The sequence below is a fragment of the Notamacropus eugenii genome, chromosome 4 (genome assembly GCF_028372415.1).
Source record: "Notamacropus eugenii isolate mMacEug1 chromosome 4, mMacEug1.pri_v2, whole genome shotgun sequence".
Taxonomy (NCBI): Eukaryota; Metazoa; Chordata; class Mammalia; order Diprotodontia; family Macropodidae; genus Notamacropus; species Notamacropus eugenii.
In genome coordinates this window covers 368,860,054-368,883,156 of record NC_092875.1, presented here as the reverse complement: position 1 = coordinate 368,883,156, position 23,103 = coordinate 368,860,054, and the positions used below count along the sequence as shown (strand labels likewise).

General features: G+C 37.5%; 1 protein-coding gene across 1 annotated transcript in view; it reads left to right on the top strand.

The window, feature by feature from the left end:
* The window catches only part of MYO10 (myosin X), a 254,020-nt gene that overhangs the window by 208,605 nt on the left and 22,312 nt on the right, over nucleotides 1–23,103 (top strand). The window contains exons 21-29 of the mRNA XM_072605464.1: nucleotides 49–163; nucleotides 6,977–7,083; nucleotides 7,906–8,097; nucleotides 8,831–8,876; nucleotides 10,927–11,802; nucleotides 12,766–12,889; nucleotides 17,726–17,969; nucleotides 19,941–20,036; nucleotides 22,995–23,088. Of these exons, the coding sequence (XP_072461565.1) occupies nucleotides 49–163; nucleotides 6,977–7,083; nucleotides 7,906–8,097; nucleotides 8,831–8,876; nucleotides 10,927–11,802; nucleotides 12,766–12,889; nucleotides 17,726–17,969; nucleotides 19,941–20,036; nucleotides 22,995–23,088 (1,894 nt within the window). The remainder of the gene's footprint in view (nucleotides 1–48; nucleotides 164–6,976; nucleotides 7,084–7,905; nucleotides 8,098–8,830; nucleotides 8,877–10,926; nucleotides 11,803–12,765; nucleotides 12,890–17,725; nucleotides 17,970–19,940; nucleotides 20,037–22,994; nucleotides 23,089–23,103) is intronic.

Sequence of the window (23,103 nt, the reverse complement as noted above, 5' to 3'; positions counted from 1 at the left end):
AGTTAAGGGAAATTCATTACACAACTAAATAGGGAATGTGCCTCACAGGTATAAAGTACTGATGAGAAATCTGAGTCTTCCTGAAGATGTCAAAGGAAAGTGCGCTGTCCTTCTTCATCACTATGATGATACCAACAGTGAGTGGCAGCTTGGAAAGACTAAGGTAAGAATTACTGTGATTATTCTTGCATGCTTATTATATGGCTATAGTTACCATATCTCTTTCACATCTTCAAAATATATATTCCACTAAAGTCCATGAATATTCCAGTATACTTTTCTCTAGATCCATGGTCTTAAGCTCCATGAGGACAGATACTGTATCTTGTCTAACCTATGTATCTTTCCCATCATCCAGCCTAGTGTTCTGCCTGAGGTAATGCTGATTAATGTTTGTTCAACTGGATGTTTTCATTAAAGGCCATTTAAAAAAACCCAATGCCTTTTGCATAGAAAATTTCTTAAGAAATTGTGTCATTTTATTTTATCAAGCATTTTCATTTCTGTATCTGTAAACTAAGTACTACTAGATGCAACTCTATACTAGAGGAACACTAGTAAAGAGATGGTTTGTGGTACTTAGGTAAATTCAGTTGACCTACTAATGTGAATTTGCTTACATTGTCCATTTTGAAACTTATCTGATCCTGCAGAGGTTCAGAAGCCTTTCAACTACTTATTTTTGTCTCAGAAGATAAACAACCCATAAAAGTTATATTTATTAAGTCATGATGGGCCTTTGAAACCATTATGAATATACCAAGAGTTGCAATGTTTCATGTCTGCCAAAAAATTGATTTGAATTATAGCATCAAACAATGGCTGAGTCTTTGTAGATACTACGATACATCAATTAGTGAATACTCTGGAAATTGAAATTATTCCATGATTGAGTCTATATTGTTAAGTAAAAAATGACTCACTGTGCAAAGCAGTGTTGGGATTGCCATACAACATGATTTCTGATGAGCTATGTATATGTAGAGGACAAAAATAGCCATGACCGCTCTTCTTTGTTGACAACAACTGAATGTAAACTGGGCCAATTCAAAGAAGATTTGGAGTTGTAAAAGTTTGTTTTCAGTAGCTTTCATTTTCCATTTTTTCCCCCAATCTCCCTGACAACACTATCCCTCAGATACCATGTCTTTGCATGCTCCAGCCTTGTCCCTGTTGCCAAAAGAAGAAAAAGATAAGATATGGACTATTAGAACTATCACATTTTGTTTGTTATAAAAACAGAATAGTCCCTGTCCTCAAGGGGCTTATATCCTAGTGGAAAAGATGTATATAGGCATATACAGGCTATATAGAAATCAAATCAAAGATAACCCCAGGTCTTCGTCCTCTTCTCTTAGTGTATTTTTTATTTTTCTAATCTGTTTCCTCATAACTCTTCATATACTTCAAACTGAGTGGTTCTGTGTTCTCATTGTGTCAAGTAAGCACTAATCTGAATGAATGAATGCACTAATATGAGCTTAATATGCTCAAAGACAAAGAATCCCCTTAGCTACAATTGGCGTAAAAGGATTAGATAGCAATAAGTGGCTAAATAATTCAAACTGGGAGTCATAAAAAGACAAAAAACCCTAACTTACATATATTATTTGCAGATTGCTATTACCTAAGTGAGTTCCCAGGTCACTTTTTCAGAAAGAAATATTACATCTGTAGTTTGGCTGACACAAGCAATTAATGGAAGGCATTTATTAATCATCTGAACAAAGTATTAAGGAACAAAACCCAGTATTGGTCATAGTCTTTGCTTGGCCTTGAGAAGCTTATAAACTCCTTATAGAGACAAGACTTAGGCAAGTATTAATAGCCTTACAGAGATTATACAGTTTTAAGAAATTCAGGCTAAGAAAAAGGCCATTGTTTGGTATGGTAAATCAGGAAAATTCATATAAACAAAGTAGTTCTTATGGCTAGATTATGACAGATGCATAATTTGGTAGAACTCAAAGAGAAAGTAGGAGAATAATATTGGCAAAGTCACAGAGGGAGGGAAGAGTGAATTGTGTTTTGGGTATAATAGAGAAGACTACTTAGAGGGAACAGTTGGGCTTATATTGGGGAGTGGTGAGAGAAGTTGGTTGGGTAAAACAAGTGAGTTTAAAATAATAGCTTCCATTTTATAGTTTTTAAATGATTCTTCCCAGAGTGTTTCATAGTGACTTTATAGGTAGTTAAGTAGATTTAGAACTAGAAAGGGACTTCAGATCATATAGTCCAACATCATAATTTTATGGATGAGGAAACAGACAAAGTGACCATTTAGAAATCTGTTATCAACTTTATTCTTTTCTTTCTCCACTGCCCCAACCATACCTTCTAAAATAAAAAAAAAAAAATAGATCCTTTCCCACCTGATTTGCCAGATTGCTATTTTCCCAAGAAATAAAAGAAGCATTTATTTTCCTACAAAACTGGTGTCACCAAAGGGATCTCAGAGATCATCTCATGCTACTTCTTTAACAAGTATGGAAACAGAGGACAAAAAGGTAAAAATTTATTTCTCTGGAATGGAATTAGGGGCAGAAGCAAGACTTGAACCCAGTTTTCCTGGTTCTTAATCCAGTTCTCTTTCTACTGAAGCTCTCTGCCTTCTAGAAGTAACCTAGACTAGAGGAGTCGACCCTAGCCCTTAAGGCTACAGAAGAGTCAGTTGTAGAGGCAGAAACAAGGAGGAGTTTATGGGGCACAGCAAGGAGGCCAGTGTGCTGGTCTGAAGAGCTTAATAGGGAGCAATGCATGAGTGCTGGAGAAGTAGGAAGGAAATGGTCATGAAGACCTTTAAATGCCAAAGAATTGGATATTTGATTCTAGAGGCAGTAGAGAAACCCTGGAATAGAAACCTTGGAATTTAATGAACTGGGGGAGGGTTGACATGGTCAGAGGTGTACTTCAGAAAAAGCCCTTTGGCATTCATGTGGAAGATGGATTGAAGAGGGAATAGTTGTGAGACAGGAATACCCAGTGTAGACTACTGCAGTGAAAGAGGTAAGAAGTAATGAGGGCCTGAATTAAGCTCTTGACTATGTGAGCAGAAAGAATAACAGGTACTTTGTGCATATAGAAATGACAAGATTTACAACTTATTGGATACGTGGATAGGGGACCGATCAAGGATATCACCAAGATTATGAACTGGGGTGTTTAAGAAGATAGGGGGCAATCAGCACATCTGAAGATGGTGCAGTGAACTCCAAACCCTCCATTTAAGGAGGAAGCTCAGTTCAGACATGTCCTCATTTCTCACCTGGCTGCACTACTCTGGGGCTTTTCTGACTTTTCCAGCCGTGGCCTCAGGTACCTCCCAGTCCTGCACCACTCCCCACCTTCTTCACTTTCCAGCTTCCTTTTGTGTGTTATTGAGAGAAAGGGTTGTCTTTTTTTTCATATTTGTATTTCTAGCACTTAGGAGAGTCCATGGCACATAGTAGGTGCTTAATAAAAGTTTATTAGATTGATTGAATGAAGGTCAGAAGAGGGGATTGGTATGAAGGAAAATGATAAGTTCCATTTTGGGACATAAGAAATTTGAGGTTCTTCTGGGACATTAGTATTAAATGTCCAAAAGCAATTGGAAATGTGAAACTGGTGCTCAGGAGAGAAGGGATGGGAAAAATTTCTGGACAGCTTTGTTTATTTGGAAGTTTTCATCACATTAAATCTAAATAATTTCTGCTGCTTCTTCCCATTCCTAGTTCTTCCCTCTTGGGAACAAGTAAAAGAAGCCTTCTATCTCTTCTGTGTAAAAGCCCTTCAAAGACTGTGGCTGTCATACATGTCCCACCTAAATCTCCTCCAGGTTAAACATAACCATTTTCTTCAGATGATCCTCTTTTCATACATTTTCTAGTCCCTTCATCATCCAGATCACCCTCTTCTGAATGGTGGATGTACTCTGGTTTCTCCACTTCTTTCCTAAGATGTATCGTCTTTCACACTGAGTGAAATATTCTGTTTTTGGTCTAATGGAGGCTGAGGTTAGTAGGGTGGTCACCTGCTTTGTTCTGGACCAGGTGTGGGGAATCTGAAGCCTTGAGGCCACATGTGGCCTTCTAGGTTCTTAGGTGCAGCCTTTTGACTGATTCCAAGCTTTACAGAACAAATAACTTTTATTACGGGGATTTGTTCTATGAAGTTTGGATTCAGTCAGAGGACCACACTTGAGGACCTAGAGAGCCATAGAGGCTTCAGATTCCCCGCCCCTATTCCAGACACTACCTCTTTTTTTAAATGGAGCCACTAGATTAGGGGTTGCCTTTTAATACTGCAGTTTGATACAGTTGTTGTTTTTTTTCACATAGTTTGCAGTCTGAAAGAACCCTTTGATCTTTTTTTATACAAACTGTTACCTAGGGTACACCATCCCCATCTTTCTACTTTTGACTTTGGCTTTTTGAGCACAAATATAGGACTTTACATTTATCTTTATCAAGCTTTATCTTTATTAGATTTGGCCTATAATTCTAGTCTATTGAAATTTCTTTTTGGATCATTTATCCAAAGTCTACCTAATCCTTCAAGATTTTCCATTCTCTTCTGCCTCCCTGTTTTGAACACAAGTCAAGATCCTCACATCCTGGTCATATGCTTAGTGTTTGGGGTTTGGTTTTGCTTTGCTTTTTTACTTCTATCGTTTTTGTTTTCTTGTAGAAATACATACCTTTTCAGTAAGAGAACTTTGGTTTTGTTTCCTATTCTGCTCTATAAGGTCTGTATATGACCTTGAAAAGTCTCTTCACCTTTCTGAGCCTCAGTTACTCATCTGTAAAATGAGGGGGTGGGATTCTCTTAGGTTTCTTGCAGCTCTATATCCTTTGGCTTACTATGATGGTTATGCCTCTGGTAGCAATTTGGAGCAACCATCCTCTTTGTTAATGGAGGAATTATTGTACCCATAACCAACTAATCCAGAGGAACCCAAGCTGTTTGACCAAAATGATAGAAAAAAATTAATTTGTTCATCGTCTAAGTTGAGTACATTTGATATCTCTTTGGGGATTGTGGGGAAACACATATCTTTAGATTGCTTTGCTTTGATTCTCATGGCGAGTAAGTATAACATTATCCCAATTTGAGGTAGGACTTTGGAAATGTCTGGTCTATCAACTTAAAATTCTCTCTATAGAGTTATGTTAACTCAATGTTAAGTCTTATATATAAAACTTAATTTCATTTTTTTTTAAGTTTTTGTTTTATTTTTACTAAAAAAAGAAAATATAAAAAAGAAAACCTGTTGAAATCAGAACCATGGCAAATAGGTCCTTAATGGGGATAATCCTTTTTCCTCCACAGATTTTTTTATTTCTTGTTTTCAGTTCTAATTTTCAAGGGTGCATATGGCAAATATTCTTTTCCTGTAAACTGTAGGACAGATGAGATAAAAAGCAACTTTCTTTACAAGTTTTTTTGTACTTTTAAAAAAATTTTTTAAATGAAAGAGAAGTCCAGGGGAAGAGTTTTTTCTGATAGTGCATGATGGCTACTTAAAGGGAAGTAAACTGACCTGATTGTTATCTTCTCGCTTAACAAAGCTGAAGTTCACTGGTGTGCATACTTAGATTTAAATTATGCCCTCCTGAAAGGATGTACTTTGTTATTTTTCTTTTAAACAACTTCCAGAACAAAGAGCAGTGGAGGGCAGTCCTAAAGATTCAGGGACTGGGTACCTTCCCTTCCCTTCAATAGTATATTGACCAAAAAAATAAATTTACATGCTGTCACATTTTTATGAAACCTGATTTTGGTCTATAATTGTGATATAAAAAGATAGGTATTTGGGGAAACACCCAAACAGACCCAATTTTTATACTTGTAGTTTTGTCATCTGTGTCTTTCACAAAAATATCCTCGGCATTTAATGCATTTATGTATGAAATGAAATAACTTTCTTATGTATGAGTATTATGTCTCTCATACAGTATGCAATTTTTAGAGTTCCAGGAGAAAAATTAGGGAAGCTGGCTCTTGATGTGATTTTTGAGGTTTATTTGTATTTTTACCTGGATGCTGTTGAAAGGAGTGAGAAAATGTGTCTTAAAGCCAATTCCTCACTCTATGACTCATAGGAGGCACTAAAATTAAGATCATGTGTGAGGAAGTTTAGAATTCAACAAAAAAAATTTTCTACAGGCAAAAAATTGACTCAAGTCAAAAATGTAAGGATAGATTTCTCCTCTTCTTTTAGGAGAGACATAGAAGACTTCTTAATTATGTCTTAATTCTGAGGGGAAAAATGAAGTGGAAAATGACATTCATTTGCAGCCATAATATTTGTACTTCTTTTTAAAAGTTAGGATTTATAATATAAAATTTACACCAGACTATCCATGATGTTCAGTCTCTTCTCCTGCCAGTTAAAGGGTATTATTTTTATTTGGCAAGAAGACATAATACCTATTGTGAATGAAGGATTTGTGTTCTTGTCCCCAAAGAGTAGGCAACACACATAGGAATTTTCTTCAGGAGTCTTCTCAGTGAGTATGATGTATTAAAAATGCTTTCTCTATTTTAAATATTTATCAGGAATTCATAAACCACTTTGGCCTTCACTCCAAAAGTCTCTTTTCTAGGATTAAATTCTTAATGTGAAATCATTATGTGAATGCATGTTCCCAGAATAATAAATGCAGTGAGGTAACTGGAGCTAGCCATTATCATTTAATAATCATTAATGAATGGACCAACCTCAAAACAAATGTTTGGCTGAACATAGAGACATTTGGCTTCAGTGAGAAAATCATTGCCATTGAATTTCCTTTTTGTTCCATAAACAAATCTATCTTTTGCTTGTTACTAATGATTCAGAAATTTCATATTCTATATGTGGGACCAAAATATAACTCATTCCATTGCCCGTAGGTTCTATTCTCTAATGCCAAGTTATTCCTTGAATGTAAAACCTGTTTTCTTGGCAATTTGGTCTTTAAGAAGTCCTGACATCTGAATTTTCTCTGAGCAGGTCTTCCTTCGAGAGTCCTTGGAACAGAAATTGGAGAAACAGCGGGAAGAGGAGGTCTTCCAGGCAGCCATGGTGATCCGTGCTCACGTCCTTGGCTATCTGGCACGGTGTGTAACCTGTTAACCATAATACATAAGACATGCTTTTGTTGTATAATCTAAGATTATGTGAGTTTAGTTTAAAATGACTTTGGAACTCTGAAAGGAAGAGTTGAGCAAAATGAAATTGGTTCTTGCTGCCGTCTCCCACTCCCAAACCTCAATCATTCCATCCATTGCTGTTATGCAATCTCAGTCTTTACAAAAACAAGGAAGAAGGACCCATCACTGACATTAAAAAAGAGAAAAATGACATGAAGGGACAATGCTGAAATGTTTTAATTTCATGTATTATGGACTGGAGTCCTGATAGTACAACCCCATCTGTTTACTTTGTATTTTCTCAGTAATGCAATAGAAGCCTGTGCAGGAGTAGTTTGCATAATGAGGCCATTTCTTTTCATGTGGATATTAGTTCTATACACACATACAGAACAATATGTCAGACGAAACACCATGCATTCCCCATTCTATAGGACAAAGCTGTCCTGCTGTGCTAATTTCTTTTATAGAAGCAAGAGATAGATCAAACTTCCTTTCATTTCTAAGAGTATCTTCTTCTTGGGGCCATAAAAAGTGTAGCACTAGGTAGCGTGCATTTATTTTGTCAAGACAATACTAGTTTCCTCACAAAATGGACCTTGTACTCTCAATGAAAGTAGAGGGGTGGTGGAGAAAGCATCACCAAAATAGATGGATTGTTATAAAGCTAGGTGCTTCTTCTCTTTTTTTGCTGCCCTGAAATCAAAAAGCAAATGATTATCTAGGAATGAACCTCTGTTTCCATGACTCATTTGACCCTCTTTACCATGATGGTTGTTCTTCCTTCAGGAAACAGTACAGAAAGGTCCTTTATCATATAGTTATAATACAAAAGAACTACAGAGCCTTCCTCATGAGGAGAAGATTCTTGGGCCTGAAAAGAGCTGCTGTAGTACTCCAGAAACAACGGAGGGGCCAGATTGCTCGCCGAGTTTACAAACAAATGCTAGAAGAGAAGAGGAAAAAGGAGGAACAAGAAAGGTGCTGTGTGCTCTAGTACTTGGAATTAACTGAAAATTATGTTTTAGATTTCCTTCTGAACATCCTTTGTAGCAGGCAGTAGTGAATGTTTCAAATCCTTTTAAAAACAACAGTAATAAATCATTCCTCTCCGATGCAGTATGTAAATTCCTAGACACAGAGGAAACTTAGTATTACCTTGGAGTGTTATGCCCACTTTTATTTATTTTTGGTAGGGGTGGAATCAATTTCTGTAATTTTCTCCAAGCATAGTATTCTTGATGGAGGGAGCTTCCCGCACTGAAGCTGGCCGCAGTCAGTAACCTAGAGTGATTCTGGGCCTACAAGAGTGGGAGAAGGTGACCCCTGATCACAGTTAGTCTGAGTGAGAGTCAGATCTTGAACTCTTAGGTCTTCCCTGACTTGCATGCTAGCTTTATATTCATTTTGCTGTGTTTCTTGTTCTTATCTCTAGGTAGAATAAATATATTTCAAGAGAGAAGCTATAACCTTCATTCTTTTAAAGTTTCTGCCTATATTTAGCAAATTGCCATTGGAAAATAAGTGGGATACGGGGGACTCATTTCAGTGACTTGGCCAGGGTCACACAACTAGTCACCCTACCAGATTTGAACTCAGGTCTTTCTGACTCCAGGGCCTTAGCACTAGCCACTGCACTACCTAGCTGTCCCTAATTGTCTCTTAATAAGGTGTAATATTTTATCATGTTCACATTCTTTTCTTAATTTTTTAGGGAAAGAGAAAGGAAGAGACAAGAAGCTGAGCTTCTTGCCCAAAAGGTAAAGAATGGTTTGATAACTTGGCTTCTCTATTTGTTCTTTTTTCTTCTCACTCCTAACAGCTCGCCCATTGAATTGTTTTAAAATGTACCATGTTTAACACTGAGGTCATTATTATTCTCCAAAATGCCCTTCTTTTCACTTCTGTATTTTTGTTTATGGTACCACCATTATCCTCACATCCCTTAGACTTCAAATGTTGGGGTCACTTATACTCATTTCTTCTACCATAAAAATTATTGCCAAATACTCTTGCTTCTACATCTTCCATTTCCCCACTCCTTTCTAATTCCACTTCTGTGATCCTAGTTAAGTAAGGCCCTCATTACCTAGAGTGTTGTAATAATCTCTGCCTAATCCCCTCGTCTCCAGTCTATCCTGTTTCCAGTCTATTCTTTGCACCAGCTCTGGATTATTCTTCCCAAATGCAGGTCTTAACACATTGTATATCTGAACAGAAATCTTCAATAACTCCCTATTGCTTGCTTTAGATTATTATCTAGCATTTAAGGCAGTGTGCATAGCCAGAATAGACATGCCTCTGTTCTTTAGTCTTACCTTTTCTTTTTCCTCCTTTCTTTTATGAATAATCTTCCATTCCTAGACTATTCTATCCTTAAAACACCCCTACCGCCCTTCTCTTCCTTTCTTCCAAGGATATGTTACATACCTTCCAGGATGTATTGTGCGGTCAGTAAGCATTTATTAAGTGCCTGCCATGTGCTCTCACTGTACTAAAGCCTGGGGGGATACAAAGGAAAGCAAAGAGCCTCTGTTCTTGATGAGCTCATAATCTAATGGGAGAAACGGCATACAAGTAATGATATACAAATAAGCTGCATGCAGGATAAATAGCGGTAATCAGCAAAGGGACTGGGACAGGCTTTATATAGTGGTGGGATTTTAGCTGAGACTTAAAACAAACCAGGAACACCAGAAGATGTAGATGAGGAAGAAGAACATTCCAAGCATGGAGGACAATCAGTAAAAATGTCCTCGAGCTAAGAGATGGAGTGTTTTGTTCAAGACTGAACGGGGAAAAGGACAGGTTTTGAAGGCTTTGAACACCAAACAGAATTTTACATTTGATCCTGGAGGTGATGTGGATCCCCTGATGTTAATATTGAGTAGGAAGGTGACATGGTCAAATCCGTGCTTTAGAAAAATCACTTTGACATTGAGGGTAAGGTGGTCTGGAGTGAGGAGAGACTTGGGACACGCAGACCCCACCATCAGGCTGTTGTAAAAGTCTAGGTGTAAGAAATGAGCACCCACAACAGAATCTTGGCAATGTCAGGAGAAAGGGGGGCTTATTCAAGAGACATATATGAGAGATCCCAAAGTGACATTATCTGCCTTTGGTGGCAGATTGAAAATGGGGATGGTGGTATCCAGAGAGAATGAGGAATCAAACATGAACTGACTTTACAATCCAGGGGGACTGGGAGGATGGTGGTGCCCTTGATAATAATAGGGAGGTTTAGAAACCTGCCCCCTCTATTCAAGGAATTCAGTTCACTAAACACTTAAAAAGCCCAGTCTGATTCCTACCAGACATAAATTCTCTCTCCTCACCCAAATCTGTCCTGACCACTCTGTTCCTTTGCTTACTTATATTATTATAATTTATATTAGCTATTTGTTCATTTTTCACCTTGTCCCTGCTGGACTGTTAAGTTCTTTGGAGACAGGGATTATATCATGCATCTTTGTATTCTGGGAGCCTTGAACAGAGACAGAGTAAGCGCCTAATTGATGTGTGCTGAATTAGATTGTCCCTTGGAATTCAAATCAGACAACTAGAAAAAAGTGAACTCTAAAAAATGTCATGTGGGAATTTCCTACTGATGGCCTTGGTTTTTTGTTTTTTTGTTTTTTGTTTCAACGAGGAAAAGCTTTGTGCATTTGAGTTTCTCATTATGAATTTAATTTCCACATTCCAGTGAAACTTTTCAGTTTAGGTCCTTACTGCATATGATGTAATGTGATGGCACCTCATTGCAGGTGTATATTGAAACATCCTGAAGTCTTGCATTTCTTTTCTGAACAGGCTGAAGAGGCAAGGAGACTGGCAGAGCTTGAAGCCCGTCAGAGAGAAGAGCAACTGAAACAGGACATGGAAAAGCAGAAGGAAAACAAGCAAGTGGAGGAGATCTTACGCCTGGAGAAGGAGATACAGGATCTACAGCGTGTGAAGGAGAGGCAGGAGCTGTCCTTGACAGAGTCTTCCTTGCAAAGACTGCAGGAGCTCCGGGACCAGGAGCTCAGGAGGCTTGAAGATGAAGCCTGCCGAGCAGCCCAGGAGTTCCTGGAGTCCCTGAACTTCGATGAGATCGATGAATGTGTCAGAAATATCGAGAGGTCCCTTTCTGTGGGCAGTGGCTTTTCCGCAGAGCTCAGTGAATTGACGAGTGATGCTTGTGGGGAAAAGCCCAATTTCAACTTCAGCCAGCCTTACCCTGAGGAGGAGGTGGATGAGGGTTTTGAGGCTGATGATGATGCCTTTAAGGATTCTCCCAACCCAAGTGAGCATGGCCATTCTGATCAGAGAACCAGTGGCATTCGGACCAGTGATGACTCCTCAGAGGAGGATCCCTACATGAATGACACAGTGGTGCCTACAAGCCCTAGCGCTGACAGCACTGTGCTTTTGACACCCTCTGTCCATGACTCTGCTAGTCTACACAACTCATCCAGTGGGGAGTCTACCTACTGCATGCCCCAGAACTCTGGAGACCTTATTTCCCCAGATGGCGATTATGACTATGACCAGGATGATTATGAAGATGGGGCTCTCACTTCGGGCAGCAGTGTGACTTTCTCCAACTCTCACAGTAGCCAGTGGTCCCCTGACTATCGCTGTTCAGTGGGCACATACAACAGCTCTGGAGCGTATCGTTTTAGTTCTGAGGGAGCACAGTCCTCAGTAAGTACATACTGTTGTTTTTGTAACTGCTAAACACATTTTGAAAATTTCTACTGTCTCAACCCACATGCGCCAACTTCTTTAGGTTGAATAATACAAAATATACAGAATCCATTATTTACCCAGTAATAAAAAGATCTTAAAGCCTTTAATTTTCAGAGGATTTTCATTAGCAAATAGAAGCCTTTGATAATGCCTTCTGTGTGTGGCTAGATACACACCCAGAATTGAATTTTGCCTGGAGCCTAATAAAAACTGGGATATGTTTACTTGGAGCTTGAGCAATGTCAGCTGTGGCTTTTGTTGTAGGTTGGGAGATGAGATGCCTTCACCCAGCACCAGAATTGCCAACAGCATATTGGGAAAAGTTTGGGAGAGTTGCTTCACATTTCACTCAATTGAATATTATTTCTAATAGTGTTAAAAATATGCAAAATGGATTGTAACTATTATAATTCTTACTGTTTTGTCAAATTGTTTTCTTAATTATATTAGTTAATTATATGAATTCACTCCCAGCCTTCTCAGTTCTAACCTTATTCTCCAGTTCATGCATTAAGTCCCTCTTACATCTTATTGCATGTAATATATGTAATAAATACATTCATCTCTTAAATATCTTTAAATGTTTTTAGCATAGTAACTTAAGATAAGTTAACTTTTAAAAAATTTGGTTACCATTTTATTCTTTAAACAGCAAGGTTTTGTTGTGTTTATATTAAAATAAACATCCTCTGAATTATGTGAAATCAATTTGTACCTTCTAGAATAGTTCAACAAGTTACTTGAATTCAGAATGTTGATGTGCATTTAACCTTGTTATAAACACCTTGCCCCTATATTATATCTGGACACTGATCACTGTCAAAAAAAAGTTGGCCGCTGCATGGTGCACACTATCATTAATTTGTTCACTGAATACTTTTATGTTAGATTTTTTATATTTTCTTTCTTTTTATACAGTTTGAAGACAGTGAAGAAGACTTTGATTCCAGATTTGATACAGATGATGAACTGTCTTATAGAAGAGACTCAGTGTATAGCTGTGTCAGCCTGCCATATTTCCACAGCTTTTTGTACATGAAAGGTATGTTTCAATATCACACAGATTCTGTGGTTTTGGATAGAGGCATGGATTGATAATAAAAGAACTCAGAATCCTTTTGACTGTGCAGTGTTACAATGGAGATAATCAGACAATATGATTTCTTTCTGTGTCTGAGAAGGGGGTGAGGGGAGACACACACACACACACACACACACACACACACACACACACACACACGAGACTATATTTTATGGAGGCCAGGTGCATTGATTTAGCATTTTCCTTTCTCTCACCGTTGGACAGAGAAAGAACAGAGATGGGTGTGGCAGCTGTGGGTAGTAGCAAGGGCACACACACCCTGATTACTTAAATGGCTTGCCACACCCCATATCAGTCAGCCTTTGTGGTGTCCTGGTGGGATTTTTGTTACTGAAGATGCTTTTACAGTTGTGTGTGTTCACTATTAAGGAACTGTCAAGTTATATGCTCATACTTTACCTTGACTGTTCACTGAATTGCATTTGCAGTGATCACCAGCATTCTCTTTTCTCTCTTAAGTAAATAGAGGTAGAACAGAAAAGTGGACCATGTCTAAAATCCTTTTGGAAAGGTGTACAATCAGAAGCAGGTGAACTCCTTGCAATATCCATAGACTCAGTGGGAGGCAGGGGTGGGGCATGGAGCCTGGATGAGAAGACTTTAAATGAACTAGGAAGAAGAGACCATATGGAAAGCAATCTTAGACTTAGGCCCAATAAGAGTATGGCTCTTAGGAACTGTATTATAATGAAACTGTCATCAAATTAAAAGACAAATTGTTCAGTCATTTCAGTCACATCTAACTCTTTGTGACACTCTTTGGGGTTTTCTTGGCAAAGATACTGGAGTGGTTTGCCATTTCCTTCTCCAGCTCATTTGACAGATGAGGAAACTGAGGCAAACAGGGTTAAGTGACTTCCCAGAGTCACACAGCTAGCACATGTCTTAAGGCCAAATTTGAACTCAGGAAGATGAGTCTTTGTGACTCCAGGCCTGGTGCTCTTTCCCCGGTTACCTAGCTGCCCTTAAAGGTAAAAGTGAGGTTACATTGCAGAAGAATTGGTCCTGTATCAGTCTCATTTTCCAGTCAAGGCAATAATGTTTTAAAGTATTTAGTCATTCTTTTAAAAGAAAACTCCTTGTGTATTAATTTCTCTTGTCTGTCTGTTCTCTTTCCTCCACTCATTTTCTGTACTTCTTATTTTTCTCTCATTCTCTATTCTCCTTTTTCTCCTTTCCCATTCACTGTTGATTTTGTTCTTCTTTCTGTTTTTCTTCTTTCTTTTTTCCCTCTTTTTTCTCCTCTTTACTCTTTATTGTTGCTCTTTCCTTGTCTTTTGCTTCTTTTTTCATCTCTCCCCCTTCATCGTTTTTCTCTGTGTTTGTACTATCCACTTTCCTCCTTTGTCCTTCATCTGCCTCTTCCCTATTCTTTGCTCTCTCTCTTTTTAATTCTTTTCTTTGATTACGTTTCCTATATTTACTTTCATTTTAGCTGTCCCTTCTGTCACTTCAAAGTCTGTCATTCCTCTCTTCACCCCATCACACAGCATGGGCATAACCAACCCCCTAGCAGATTTGATTCAAGGAGTTACCTCTTATCCCTCCCAGTCTGTGTATCATGTCATGAGAAGTTCAGAACTTTAGAGCTGTGTCCCAGAATGAAAAAAACTGGGAAGCTCAGCTAAGCAACCAACACCTGAAGAACAACCATAATTAAAATGTCTAACAGTATTATAGCAAGCCTAGAAAATCCTTGTCAGGGCTCTGTAACATCCTAAAAAACACATGAAGATTCTCTAGTTATGGTTCTGAGTTTTCCTGCTATACCAAATGGAGTCAGCATGGCCTTGAGAATACATAGTATGCCACTTTTATGTGTTTGTTAATGAGACTAGACGTCTCATGAATGTAATGATTTGTACTGCATTATGTTTAGTCAGGATAAAATAATTGAAAGTAGAGAAAAGGCAAGATAAAGAAAGCGTTGACACTCGACTTAGGGAAGACTGGGTAACAGTGATCCAGAGAAGAACGCTTGGAAATCTGATCTTCTTTCACAGTGAAGCAAAGTGATAGTGTTGTAGTTGCCTTGATTCTTAAAAGAGAGATGCAGGAAAGAAAGGTTTTAGAGAAACAGCTGATTACGGAACCAGAGTGCTTCAGTTTTATCCTCTTCTGTCACTTAATTTTATCAGCAGCATGACCTATTGAACATGTGTGCAATTAGGAAAACGACAGCTTCCCCTTTGTTTTATGAGAGATTGGTCAAATTCCATGGACATGTAAGTATCAAGGAAGAAAGAATTAGGCCCAGAGATGGAAAACACATTAACATCATAGGAAGAGCTGATAAGTTAGTGTTACTAATCTAAAAGTTAATTTATATTCCACTTAGAAGGAAGTTATATTAACCATTTTAAATTTTATGTTAGATCAGAATAACCTGTGTTAATAAAATGATGGATTTTATTATTAGTCTTAATGCAACTGTTTCTAGATCTACTTTTGAGAAATCTCTAGTCATTCCACAAGTAGAAATGAATTTGATATTTATTTCCAATACCACTGATTTGTTTTTGGTAGGAAACAATTCTCTAGCTTGGCACATTCATAGATTCCTGTTTTAGGCAAGCACAAAATGCTTTTGGTTTAGTTGCCATTTTAGTCAGTTTGTCATGGTTCTTTATTTGAGCAGCATCTGCCCGTAGTTGTCACCCCAAAACAACTGGGAGATACTCTTCCTTCCCCTCCTCCAATGTGGAATTCTCTTTATTTTTATTTATTTATTTTTTTTCAAAAAAAAGGGTATTAACAACATGACTATTATGGAAGTCATTTGCAAAACTACACAGATTTGGCCTATATTGAATTGCTTGCCTTCCAAAGGGAGGGGGTGGGGAGGGAGGGAGGAAAAGAAGTTGGAACTCAAAGTTTTAGGAACAACTGTCGAGTACTGTTCTTGCCACTAGGAAATAAGAAATACAGGTAAAGGGGTTTAGAAAGTTATTTGGCCCTACAGGACAGAGGAGAGGATGGAGACAAGGGCAGAGAGGGATGATAGAGGAGAGAGCAGATTGGTGATGGGGGCAATTGGAATGCTCGGTGTTTTGGGGTGGGGGGAGGGGATAAGGGGAGAGAAAATTTGGAACCCAAAATTCTGTGAAAATGAATGTTAAAAAAAAGTTAAATAAATAAATAAATGGGGAAAAAAGGGTATTAAAGAGATTAAAAATGGCTATTTGTCTGTGTTACAGTGAGCAAACCAGTAGTTAATTAGTAACAGGGAAATCCAAAGGTTAGTAACATTATAATTCTAAGTTTTATATTTTACATTTTAATCTTAACATTTCATGAATCTTAAAAAAGTTTTTAATGAGAAAGAAGGGAATATATTTTATTTTCATTCATTTTGAAGACCAGTTCAGTACCAGGAATTCAAATATGCCTCTCTTACACTTTCCAAATGGTATGTGTTCTTCAATGCATTCAATCAGATCAATCAAGAAAGCTGGCCATAAAGCTGTTACCCATGTTGCTGCTTGAAGAATCTATAGGACTGAGAGAGAAGTATCTCTTTAGGATAGAGTCACAATATTTTTGTGTTACTGATTTAAGTTAAACAAGCCTTTTTTAAGTTCTTGCCCTATGCTAGGCACTTTGGATAAAGAGGCAAAAAATAAAACATTATGTATGCAAAGGGCTTTACAAATCTTAAATTGCTATGTAAATACAAATTTGAAAGAAGTTTCAGCTAATTTATCTTAGCTCCATATTTTATTCCCAACTAGACAAAAAATAATTGAGTTATAATTAGCACCAATACCAACTAAGTCTGCCCTTGGATTTTGCTAAAAGCTGTGTTTTGCAATGTAAGTCATTTACCTAACAAATTAGAAGAATTTTCTGAGGGTAATATTTGTCCTTTTTCAAAGATAGACAGATTTACAGTTGTATGTTTTGTTTATATAAGAGATTTTTACTAAATTTCAACCTTGATTCCATCTTCCTCAGAAAGTAAATTCTTTTAAGAAGAAAGCAGAGAGGGCATTGGAAAAACATTTTTAAAACTATTTTTCTGGGGACAATCCATTAAATCTGTGGAGATTTACATTAAGCATGAACTAATGCACAAATCCATGTAGCCTATAAAGATTTTTCTTCAATATAATTATCCACAGATACAGTATAATTGGCATAGCTTCTCTGACACAATTCCACTCCTCTTTCACATTATGCTGTGTGTATAGCTAGAAACATAGGACAGCTAGGTGGTGCAATGGATGGAATGCTGGACCTGGAGTCGAGAAAGACTCATCTTTCTGAGTTCAAAACTAGCCACAAACCTTACTACCAGGCTGTTAGACCCTAGATAAGTAACTTGACCTTGTTTGCCTCCATTTCCACATCTATAAAATGAGCTGGAGAAAGAAATGACAAACCACTCCAGTATCTTTGCCAAAAAAACCCTTAATGAGTTAGACACAATTGAAAAGGACTGAATCTCATCATCATCATCACTTGAAGAGAGACTCCAGAGGCCCCACTGTACAGACTAACATATAACAGAACAGTTTGAGTTCCCCAGAAATCTTAATCTCTGGTTATATACCTGAAGTTGAACTAAATACCGTTTTGTGATTGACCATCCCTATGCTATTATTTGATTCACCACAGGTTTGTTTAGCAAGAGTTATGTATATGATTTAAAAAAAAAAACTTGAACTGAAACAGGAACCTCTTATTATTTTTAAAGCACAACCTAGTGTGTTTACAATCCAAGTTTATTTTACTCTATTTTTTTCTTAACTTATCTGTGGCCCTTTCGGGGAACAGGTGGTTTAATGAACTCATGGAAACGTCGATGGTGTGTCCTCAAGGATGAGACCTTTTTGTGGTTCCGTTCCAAGCAAGAGGCCCTTAAACAAGGCTGGCTGCACAAGAAAGGTGGCGGGTCATCCACACTCTCCAGGAGGAACTGGAAGAAGCGCTGGTTTGTTCTCCGGCAGTCTAAACTGATGTACTTTGAAAATGACAGTGAGGAGAAGTTAAAAGGCACAATTGAAGTCCGGACGGCCAAGTATGTTATTGAACCTACTTTTTTCATGAACCGTTGCTAAATTATGTAAGCCATTATTAATATGAGTACAGTCTTTTATTCTTTTTTTCTAAGTTCTTAGCCATTTGTACATGCTAGGCATCAAGTAAATAGTAATAACCAAAGCGTTCTCTGACATGTTTGTGATTCTGATTTTTAATATTCTTCCAAGTCTTATAAAATTTATTCCCTTGGAAACTTGGGAATGATGTTTTGAAACTGAACTTAGTGCAGTGAACTAGATCTTTATGTAAGGGCCCCTGCTGTTCTTATTAGCAGATTATACTTCCATGGATTGCCATGGAAAGAAGATATCATCTGTGAATAACTATATTTAATAGCCCTTTTGTAGTCACAATTAGCCATTTGGCTCTCATTTAAAAGACAAAGGCTAGCCAATTGGACTATAATTAGCCAATTGGAAGAACAATTAGTTGCACTCAGAAATAATGGTGTGAATAAGTGGAACTGTTGGTCAAGGTTCCTTTTAACAATTTCCCCCTTCAGCTTATAACTTTCAGTCTCCTGACTGCCAAAAGCCAGACTGCTAATTGCTAAATTGAGGGGGAACTTGACAACCTGGAGATGTTTTCAGAATAAATCCATTTTCTTCCTCTGCTTCCCATATGAGATCAGAGAGGTCCTTTGACTCCCTCACCACCTTGTTCTATCACCATCTACTTTTCTCTCTGAAAGGGAAAGAACTGGACCCCCTATTTCTACTACAAAGGATGCTTCCCAAGAAAACGTTTTACAGAGGGAGGCATGATTTTCCTTTAGAACCATGTAATAAACTCTAGTTTTATTCAGAGTAGGTTGCCTGGGGTACAGCAAGATTCAGGCTACTTAAAAGAAAATATCTCTTCTCATAGCCTTCTGTGGTATCTGAAAGTTCCCACCATTAAAGCTACTCCTTCAGAAAAAGTCATTGCTTCCAGAAAGCCCCTATTGAAATGCATGCATGTTTACCTAGGTAGAGTAACCAGTATCTATTAATTCTTCAGGTTGTTTGTTTTGTTTTTTATCATGATCATGTTAATTATCAACTTGTCAAATAGAGAGCTGGGTCCTAAGGAATGAGGTATAGAAAAGCTAAGTGTTTCAGCAGAGAATGAGCAGGGCTAGAAAAAAGCTTCTCCACTTGAGGGAAACCTAAGTAACCAAGGAAGTAGTCACTGGAAGGAGAGATGGAAAGAAACCAGAGACAATTTACACCATCTTCCCAGTTCTGCTTAGGATCTGGCTGTGACTGATTTTGTCTCCTGGGCCACCAGAATGATGTTGCATTGTCCCAGTTCTACCCTGAAGCAGCAAGGCATTGTAACTAGACAGCTGAATTTGGAACAAAACCCAGGCTTGAGTCCTGCCTCAGACCTTACTAGGTTTGTGACCTTGGGCAAGTCCATCTGTAAAATGTTAATAGTAGACAATACCTCACAGGGTTGTTATAAAGATTAAATAAGATCATATATTTTATAAGCCTTAAAGGGCTATATAATGTTAACTATTATTGTGGCTATTGTTACTACCGCTATTACCACCACTTACCTTGACACCTCTTGCTAAGGTGTATGTCCTTATTAAACATGGAGTAATATTGTGTTCTTTGGTAGGGAGTCTTCTTAAGACAGTATAAAAATTGTTCTGCCTTATCCCAGCCCCAAATCCTCAACAACATCACCTGCCCCTTCCATAAGAGCAGAGTGTGATTATATATGTCTTTTTCCTACTGTATTAGAAACAAATTGGTACCTGAAAATTAGCCTTGCATATAGCCAAATATGAATTGTGGATTTGTCATTTTTATTTCTAAGACAACAGAAATAAGCATGATTAAACAGAAAATCTCTCTTGAAATTGTCATTTCCAACTTATTTCCTAGATTACCTTTTATTAAATATTACTAGGATTGCAGTGCTCCTCGTTTAAAACCAATTACATTGTTTATTTCAGAGAGATCATAGATAACACCAGCAAAGAGAATGGAATAGACATTATTATGGCTGACAGAGTATTCCATCTGATTGCTGAATCCCCAGAAGATGCCAGGTGAGAGTATGAATTATTGCTTTGTTTCTATGAAATCCCTGTTTATTTGAAATCATTGATATCGTATAGATTGCTTTTTCTAATGGTCATATAAAAGTGTTTTGTTGGGTCAGTATTTAACTGGATTTAAGGAAAATGAACACTTAAGATAAAAGACATGAATTTTCATGTCTGGAAAAACCCTGGTTGGGCAGAGGCATGCCGGAAAGCAGTCTCTACCCCCTCTGTATCTTGGTATGCAGCCAGGGGGCAGCTTTGATTTGCTTCCAAATGGGGGAAGATAAAGATTACTGTAAAAGGACATTTAACTTACACAGTACATATAAATTATGATAAATATGGGGAATTCTAGCATCTTGTTTTCATGTTAATGTAGCAGTATAGAAGAGATGAAAAAGGAGGGTGTTGTTTGTAATGTAGTACAGGGACCACAGTAGTAGAAACTTTCCCACTTAGACTTTTAGTAGGCACTTTTGAAAGACTGAAGTCTAGACTCTACTACTGACTGACTTAGCACATGCCACAGGGGTCAACTTGGAGACCAGGAACTTGGTTTTTCCTTATATTTTTTATAACTGTATTTCACAATAATTGGTTTCCTTAGTAATACAATGTCTTTTATTTTTATTTTGTGCATTTTAAAACATGAGTTGGAGGTCCACAGGCTTGACCAGACTGCCAAAGAGGTCCATGACACAAAAATACTCCTGCCATCCTCAAAGACTTCAGTTCTTCATCTACCTTTTCCTACTTAACCAGCAAGATAATCTCTATGATAGGGCTTTGAACATTTCAAAATAAAGGCTTTCTAAAAACAAAGAATAAGGCAGTATGATTACTGCTATTTAGAAGTGAATTGTCCTGTCCTTTCATCCTGTTTCCTGACTTGCATTAGAAACAAGTATGGTCCTAGATAGTAAAGGTCCAAAAATGCTATGCTTATAATTCCTAAGTACAATGTCCCCTGGCCTACATTTTTTCTTCCCTTAACTTGAAAATGATTTCAGTAAGTGTGACAAGTTCTCAGGGCCTCACCCTACCACTCGCCCTGTTAAAAAAATCTTGAGTTGACATAGCACCGTGGCAGCAGCAATAAGGGGAAAGACAGCAAAGAAAAAAAATCTTCCCATGGGAATAGACTCTAACTTCAAGTTAGATCCATAAATTATACATAAAATAGAAAAGCAAACAAACTTGGAATGATGGCCCTGTAATTCCATTTCATGGCCCTGGAGACTGCATGTGGGTTTCTTGTGGATAACAGAAATGACCACAACTTCTCAGCGGAATTATAGCCCCTACCCTTGGCAGCTCTCCCTTGTTTGCTTTGTACCATACTGAATCGGCTAAATTTAACCTTGTGGATATGTCATCCAAGTGCTTCCTTTCTTCCACTGACCAGTGTATAGAATAGTTGTTGTTCAGCACTTTTCAAGTCCCAAATTATATTTGATTAGGAGGAAGAAATGTGGGTAATTTGAACAGTGTCTTGTCTAAAGACTATGAAAGAACAATACGTTCCCTTGTCATCTGAAATATTTGAAAATATTCATCTTGTTGCTTAAAGCTGAAATGTACATGGGCTTTCCTACACATGTAGAAGCATTTGGAGCATTGTAAATCAGTTACTTGGAAATTTTGTCTCTCAGCTCAGGAATTCATTGAGCTAATTACTGTTAAGAGCTTATGTCTTTTGAGACTTTATGCTCCTAGTAATGTATCTTTCCTTTAGGAAATATCAATAAAGATTCTTACATTTTGTACCTTTGTGTGTGTATATAGCTAGTATTTCTCATTTATAGAATGTTGATATTTTTACATACATATATGAGTTTATCTCCCAGGAAGAAATATAATACTCCCTTAAACTTTTTTAGCATTTGACAGTCTGCATCACTTGGGTGGCACTGCGCCTTTGTTGGCTTTTTTGTCATATCTTTTCTTTTTGCCCTTCTCCTTCCCTACAATTTCTTCTCCCTTCCTTCTACTCCACCCCCCATTAAACTAGATAATGCTTTGGAAGAGGGTCCCTGTCCTTAGATCCATTTTTTGGTTTGTTTTTAATATACTGACACCTTTAGTTTTGACACAACAGATAGTTCCCACTAGCCACCCACATTCTCTTACCTAATGGCACAAACTAATTGAATGGCACTCAAAAATAATTATTCACTTAGTTCAGATGCTTTTTTCCTTTTCACTGTACTATAAAAGGGCAGAAGGAAAGGCTTGTACTCCTTTTATTTTTTTACTTTTGATGATAATTTAAGTGGAAAAACATTTTAAAATTGAACCTGATCTAAGGAACTTTTGTGTGACAATGATATGAGGGAATGTGCTGACTAACTCAGTAACTGTAGATTGGAAAACAGTTTGTTTGACTCACTTGACTAGAAACTTATCCTATGACGGTAACTCATGGCCTGGGAGTATGTGTGATACAATTTTGCTAAATTAGCTATGCCGAGGTACTATTTCTGAACATTTAAAAGATGGCCACCTTCTCCATTCCTTCCTTACATATTATACAAATATTCTTTTATTTTGCCAGTTCTTTTTATACTTATTTTCAAAGAAAACAATGCAGTAAATGTATTTGATTAAAAAAAGTTTTCAGTGGAATGACTAGCAAATGTTTTACCAAGTTTACTAATTATGTAGGGTCATCATGTTTATTTTTTTTCTGTAAGTGTATTATTTCCTGCTATATTGAATAATCTGTTATAGGCAGGGTGGGGGGAATCTCTTAGCCTTCTGCAGTTGTTGCTATAAGGGGCCTAAAAGCACTTGATACTATATTTTTAACTGCTCCTGAACAAGCTTCTTGTGATTTTCTGTGTAACATAACCAAGTAGAAATCAGAGGTCCCTTCCAAAAGGTTGTGATCAGCCCTTTTTATAAATTCAGAATTTGACCTTTCTTTTAAAAAAAATGACACCTACTCTTTCCTTCTTACAGTCACTGGTTCAGTGTGCTGAGTCAAGTCCATGCATCCACAGACCAGGAGATTCGGGAAATGCATGATGAGCAGGCAAATCCGCAAAATGCCGTGGTGAGTGAAAGCTTT